This window comes from Physeter macrocephalus, chromosome 17 (assembly GCF_002837175.3).
Source record: "Physeter macrocephalus isolate SW-GA chromosome 17, ASM283717v5, whole genome shotgun sequence".
Classification (NCBI taxonomy): Eukaryota; Metazoa; Chordata; class Mammalia; order Artiodactyla; family Physeteridae; genus Physeter; species Physeter macrocephalus.
Window position 1 is genome coordinate 42,753,774 of NC_041230.1, and position 7,260 is coordinate 42,761,033.

At 41.8% G+C, this 7,260-nt stretch overlaps 1 protein-coding gene across 2 annotated transcripts in view; it reads left to right on the forward strand.

Moving 5' to 3' along the window:
* The window catches only part of LOC102974179 (protein VAC14 homolog), a 100,752-nt gene that overhangs the window by 60,571 nt on the left and 32,921 nt on the right, over window positions 1-7,260 (forward strand). The window contains exon 7 of one of the 2 annotated variants that reach the window (XM_024125025.3): window positions 3,085-3,324. The exons of the other annotated variant lie outside the window; for it this stretch is intronic. Within the exon in view, the coding sequence (XP_023980793.1) occupies window positions 3,085-3,146 (62 nt within the window). The 3' untranslated portion in view covers window positions 3,147-3,324. Of the gene's footprint in view, window positions 1-3,084; window positions 3,325-7,260 lie in introns of those variants that run through there. 2 annotated transcript variants of the gene reach the window in all.

The following is a 7,260-nucleotide window of genomic DNA, read 5'->3' on the forward strand; positions in this document are numbered from 1 at the left end:
ACTATGGAGAACAGTATGGAGGTTCCTTAAAAAACTAAAAATAGAACTACCATATGACCCAGCAATCCCAATACTGGGCATATGCCCTGAGAAAACCATAATTCAAAAAGAGTCATGTACCACAAGGTTCACTGCAGCTCTATTTACAATAGCCAGGACATGGAAGCAACCTAACTGCCCATCGACAGACGAATGGATAAAGAAGATGTGGTACATATATGCAATGGAATATTACTCAGCCATAAAAAGGAATGAAAATGGGTCATTTGTAGAGACGTGGATGAATCTAGAGACTGTCACAAAGAGTGAAGTAAGTCAGAAAGAGAGAAACAAATATCATATATTAACGCATATATGTGGAACCTAGAAAAATGGTACATATGAACTGGTTTGCAGGGCAGAAATTGAGACACAGATGTAGAGATCAAATGTATGGACATAAAGTGGGGAAAGTGGTGGGGGGAGGTGGTGGTGGTGTGATGAACTGGGATATTGGGATTGACATATATATACTAATATGTATTAAATGGATAATTAATAAGAACCTGCTGTATAAAAAAATAAATTAAATAACATTCAAAAAAAAAGAAAGATAAAATAAATTCCGAAACTACTTATAAAACTTAATCACATGAGTATACAAACTCATAAAACACTTCCATCAATTTACCAAATTTCTAACCATTCAGCAAACAGAGCTAAGGGTGGAACAAAAATAGAAAGGGAGACTGTTCCTGCTTTTCATGTTAAACATTTACTTATTTTTCACTGTTAAAGAAAATATGACTTGAGTAAATTCTTAGAATTACACCAATATCGCAGATATGTTGATTGCAGCCTAAATGTCTACCTTTTGCAAACTATTTAAGGGCCTCATAGAGTCTAAAGATATGTTACCGATAATAATTACAGTCTTGCACCAAAAAATAAAACCCAACTTTACAGACAACACCAGATGCACTTCATAAACCTTTTCCCTAAAAGTAAAGTTTTAAAAGTAGAAGACTCTGGGCTTCCCTGGTGGCACAGCGGTTAAAAATCCTCCTGCCAATGCAGGAGACACAGGTTTGAGCCCTGGTCTGGGAAGATCCCACATGCCATGGAGCACCTAAGCCCGTCTGCCACAACTACTGAGCCTGCGCCCTAGATCCTTCAAGCCACAGCTACTGAAGCCCACGTGCCTAGAGCCCGTGCTCTGCAACAAGAGAAGCCACCGCAATAAGAAGCCCGTGTACCGCAACAAAGAGTAGCCCCTGCTCGCCGGAACTAGAGAAAGCCTGCGCACAGCAACAAAGACCCAACTCAGCCAAAAATAAATAAATGAACAAATAAATTTATAAAAGAAACCAGGTAGTAGGAACATCAAAAGATTATTATTTTTTGAAGTACAAGAATCTAACTCCTTTTAAAGGTGTGAGTTTGGGTGTGGGTATGTGGGTGTGTAGGAAGGAAAATGTTAAGAGAAGAAAGTTCATACGAATGGCTTTCCAATTTTTATTATCAAACAGAAAATTGTTTCAGGCAAAGCAGAGAACCAGAGCATCTGAACCAACTCCATCACTGAAAACAATTAAAAATGCAAGGTAGTATACAAAAACATCTTAAAAGCATCTCAGTTGATAAAAATAGTAAGAAATTATTAATATAAAATCTAAAGGAAACTGGGAAACCAGAGAAGGTCAGTGTAGTGCTAAATCTGCTTTTGCCCCAAGAATATTTGGTCAACCATTCTGACCAAAGTTAAAATGTACAGATCTGGTTTGGAATGAAGGATAGAAAACAAACACAAACACCATCTAAGAGTCTACAAGAGGGTCTCCTCCCATGAAGCTGGGAACTCAAAGAGTTAGGTCCACAAAGTAATGGTAATCCAGGAGTCTGGGCTTAAGGGACTGTAAGGAAATCTATCTTGGCAATGAGCAAAACAGAAGAAAACATAAAACACAAGTTGTAAACATAACCTAGCAGTCAAATAAATATACACGCCAAATTCACATCACTCAAATGGGTCCAAGTAAATAAATAAATATAAAGTTGTATGTGACTGGAAGGGCGGAGTCAAGATGGCAGAGTGGGAGGATGCGGAGTTTGCATCTCCCCACAACTAGGGCACCTACGGGACACTGGTGGAGGTCCTCCACGCCCGAGGAGATGGGAGGAACCCCCGAGCAACCCAGTAGGACATAGGGGGGACTGAGGGGGGAGGAGAAGTGGAGGCCAGACAGGACCAGTGCCCCTGATGGGTGGCTGGGAGAGGGGAGGGGTTCCCACATCTGGAGGGACCCTCAGGGGCTTGGAGGATCAGGGGGCAGTGCAGCTAGCGTTTCCCCTGCCCAATCGGCCCAGGGAAGCCTGCTGGGCTCCCAGCTGGGTCCTCCCCCTCCAATGCCCCCCTCCGGCTGCCTTGGTCCTCGGGGCATAGGAGGGAGGGGTGGGAAGAAGAGGAGAGGTGGAGGTGGAGGGGCCCTCTGGGATCAGAGGATCAGGGGAGGCACAGTGGGCATTTCCCCCCCCCACATCCCTGCACACTGGGGCCCTGGGAAGCCTGCTGGGATCCCTTCCTTCACCTCCAGGGCCCCCTACAGCCCTGTGGGTCCTAGGGGCATGGGTGGGGAGGGGGGAAGAAGAGGAAAGGCGAGGGGGAGGGGCCCTCCGGAATCAGAGGATCAGGGGAGACTAGTTTCCCCTGCCCACTCGGGCCCAGGGAGGCTACTGGGGTCCCAGACCTGGTGCTCCACTCTCCTGGGCCACAGGCACTCCTGGGCCTCTCCTGGGTGGGTCGCCTGGGTGAGGCACTGAGCCTAAGCCCCGCCCCCGCCCCCGGGGCCTTTTCTGGCCCTGTGAATCTTAATCATAGGGCTGCCTCCTACCTAAATCCCACCCATGCCTAAGCCCCACCCCCCCAGCTAAGGCCATTTCTGGCTTTTTTTTTTTTTTTTTTGCTATTGTGATTCTATTTTACCTTTTGGTAAAAGGTTATTGTTTCATTTATATTTTTACTTTTTCTAACATACCTATTAGTTTTCTAATCTTAGTTTTTACTCTTTATTATTGTTCTGCTCTTTTTTCTTCCCCCCTACACAGCTTGTGGGATCTTGGTTCAAGAGCTGGTGTTCAGGCCTACACTCCTGTGGTGGGGACTCTGAGTCAGAACCATCGGACTAATAGAGAACCTCAGATCCCAAGAAATATTCATCAGAGTGAAGTCTCCTGGAGGTCCTCATCTTGGCACCAAGACGTGGCTCTACCCAACAGCCTACAAATTCCAGTGCTGGAAGCCTCAGGCCAAACAGCCAGTAAGACAGGAACACAATCCCACCCATCGAAAAAAAAAAAAAAAGAAAAAAAAAAAAAAGAAAATGTGACTTTTAAAAACTATGTGCATATATTACTTTGATGAAAATAAAAAATTTAAAAAACTATTGGTTCAAATCACATAAAATAGCTAATATTAGATAATTTTACTTGGTTAATGTTCAAATAATTCTAAATTTTAAAAGTGCCTCAATCTTTTTAGTGGCATATTTACTCTTTGGGAGTTAACTTAGTAATAAACTCTAGGCAGAAACCATTACAGACTTGGCAAGTACCAAAAAAAAAAAAAAAAAAAAAAAAAGAGAAAGGAACTTGGTAGTGACACATGATAAAATATGGATGAACCTTTTTTGAAAACATTATGCTAAGTGAAAGAGGCTAGTCATAAAAGAGCAGATACTGTAGGATTCCATTTATATGAAATGTCCAGAATAGGCAACTAGAAAGACAAAAAGTAGATGAGTGAGGTTGTGTAGGTTTAGGGGAGGGGGACTGGGTGAAATGGGGAGTGGCTGCTAATGGGGATGGGATTTCTTTTTGGAGCAATGAAAATGATCTAAAATTGATTGTGGTGATGGTTGCACAACTCTGTGAATATGCTAAAAACCACTGAATTGTATGCTTTAAATGGGTGAGTTGTATGGTACGTGAATTATATCTCAATAAAGCTGTTATGTGAAACCCACAGGATTATAAAATACTGACACCTTGACATAAAACATTAAAAAAACTTAGCACTGCAAAGCAAATCAACAATATATAAGAAAATTAAAACTGTTTCAAGCTGAAGTTGCCCTTTTTTCAAAGAATTCTATCAGTATTTATTAACTCAGGTAACTCAAGGAGGGTTGTTGGGTAAAATATTTCCTTAATTTTTCCTACTCCAAAGACACAGGTTTGCTAAATACTATGATACCTGTATTTAGAAAAACCATTACTAGAGTCAGTTTGGAAAAGAGGAGAAAGAAATGGACAAACAATTTGGGGACTTGGGTTCACATCTGGGCTCTGCAATTATACTAACTTCAGCTACTTGGGTTCACGTCTGGGCTCTGCAATGAACTATAGTAACTTTGGCTAAGTCCATGGAACTCTGAATCTGGTTTTTTTTTTCTTTTTTTTTTTTTTTTTTTTTTTGTGGTACGCAGGCCTCTCACTGTTGTGGCCTCTCCCATTGCGGAGCACAGGCTCCGTACGCACAGGCTCAGCGGCTATGGCTCACGGGCCCAGCCGCTCCGTGGCATGTGGGATCTTCCCGGACCGGGGCACGAACCCGTGTCCCTTGCATCGGCAGGCGGACTCTCAACCACTGCGTCACCAGGGAAGCCCTGGAGATGGGTCTTGATGGAAGTCTTCACTATAACTCTCCATTAAAGTTACTATGCCTTGTAAAGATGTTCATAGCTCTCATTAAGATGAGAAAGCCTCTAATAAGGAAGAGGAAATCAAAAAATAGCTAGAAACAAATGACAACGAAAACACAACAACCCAAAACCTATGGGATGCAGCAAAAGCAGCTCTAAGGGGGAAGTTTATAGCAATTCAATCTCACCTCAAGAAACAAGAAAAATCTCAAATAAACAATCTAACCTTACACCTAAAGCAACCAGAGAAAGAAGAACAAGAAAACCCAAAGTCAGAAGTGAAAAAAATCATAAAGATCAGAGCAGAAATAAATGGAATAGAAACGAAGAAAACAGTAGCAAAGATCGATAAAATTAAAAGTTGGTTCTTTGAGAAGATAAACAAAATTGATAAACCTTTAGCCAGACTCATCAAGAAATAAAGGGAGAGGATGCAAATCAATAAAATTAGAAATGAAAAAGGAGAAATCACAATTGACACCACAGAAATACAAAGGATTTTAAGAGACTGCTACAAACAACTATATGCCAATGAAACAGACAACCTCAAAGAAACTGACAAATGCTTGGAAAGGTACAATTTTCCAAGACTGAACCAGGAAAATTTAGAAAATATAAACAGACATATAGCAAATAATGAAATTGAAACTGTAATTAAAAATCTTCCAACAAACAAAAGTACAGGCAGATGGCTTCACAGGCGAATTCTATCAAATATTAGAGAAGAGCTAACACCTATCCTTCTCAAACTCTTAGAAAACACTGCAGAGGGAGGAACACTCCCAAATTCGTTCTACGAGGCCACCATCACCCTGATACCAAAACCAAAGACACTACAAAAAAAAGAAAATTACAGACCAATATCACTGATGAACATAGACGCAAAAATCCTCAACAAAATACTAGCAAACAGAATCCAACAACATATTAAAAGGATTATACACCACGATCAAGTGGGATTTATCCCAGGAATGCAAGGATTCTTCAATATATGCAAATCAATCAATGTGATACACTACATTAACAAACTAAAGAATAAAAAACATGTGATCTCAATAGATGCAGAAAAAGCTTTTGACAAAACTCAACCCCCATTTATGATAAAAACTCTCCAGAACATGAGCACAAAGGGAACCTACCTCAACATAATAAAGGCCATATATGACAAACCCACAGCAAACTTGATTCTCAATGGTGAAAAGCTGAAAGCATTTCCTCTAAGATCAGGAACAAGATAAGGATGTCCATTCTCGCCACTCTATTCAACATAGTTTTGGAAGTCCTAGCCATAGCAATTAGAGAAGAAAAAGAAATAAAAGGAATACAAATTGGAAAAGAAGTAGTAAAACTGTCACTGTCTGCTGAAGGCATGATACTATACCTAGGAAATCCTAAAGATGCCACCAGATAACTATGAGAACAAATCAATGAATCTGGTAAAGTTGCAGGACACAAAATTAATGCACAGAAATCTATTGCATTCCTATACACTAAGAGAAATTAAGGAAACAATCCCATTTACCATCGTAACAAAAAGAATAAAATACCTAGGAATAAACCTACCTAAGGATGCAAAAGACCTGTACTCAGAAACTATAAAACACTGATGAAAGAAATCAAAGATGACACAAACAGATGGAGAAACAGACCATGTTCTTGGATTGGAAGAATCAATATTGTAAAAATGACTATACTACCCAAAGCAATCTACAAAGTCAGTGCAATCCCTATCAAATTACCAATGGCATTCTTCACAGAATTAGAACAAAAAATTTTACAATTTGTATGGAAACAAAAAAGACCCGAATAGCCAAAGCAATCTTGAGAAAAAAAAAATGGAGCTGGAGGAATCAGGCTCCCAGACTTCAGACTATACTACAAAGCTACAGTAATCAAGACAGCATGGTACTGGCACAAAAACAGAAAAATATGGGACTTCCCTGGGGGTGCAGTGGTTAAGAATCCACCTGCCAATGCAGGGGACACGGGTTCAATCCCTAGTCCATGAAGATCCCCAATGCCGCAGAGCAACTAAGCCCATGTGCCACAGCTACTAAGCCTGCACTCTAGAGCCTGTGAGCCCTACTACTGAGCCCATGCACTGAAGGCCACGTGCCACAGAGCCTGTGCACCTGCAACTACTGAGCCCACACACCACAACTACTGAAGCCCACGCACTCTACGGCCCACATGCCACAACTACTGAGCCCACATGCTGCAACTACTGAAGCCCGCATGCCTAAAACCTGTGCTCCGCAATAAGAGAAGCCACCGCAATGAGAAGCCCGCACACCACAATGAAGAGTAGCCCCGCTCGCCGCAACTAGAGAAACACACACACAGCAATGAAGACCCAATGCAGCCAAAAATAATAAAATTATTTTTTAAAAAAACAAACAGAGGGCTTCCCTGGTGGTGCAGTGGTTGAGAGTCCGCCTGCCGATGCAGGGGACAGGGGTTCGTGCCCCGGTCCGGGAAGATCCCACATGCCGTGGAGTGGTTGGGCCCGTGAGCCATGGCCGCTGAGCCTGCACGTCCGGAGCCTGTGCTCTGCAACAGGAGAGGCCACAACAGTGAGAGA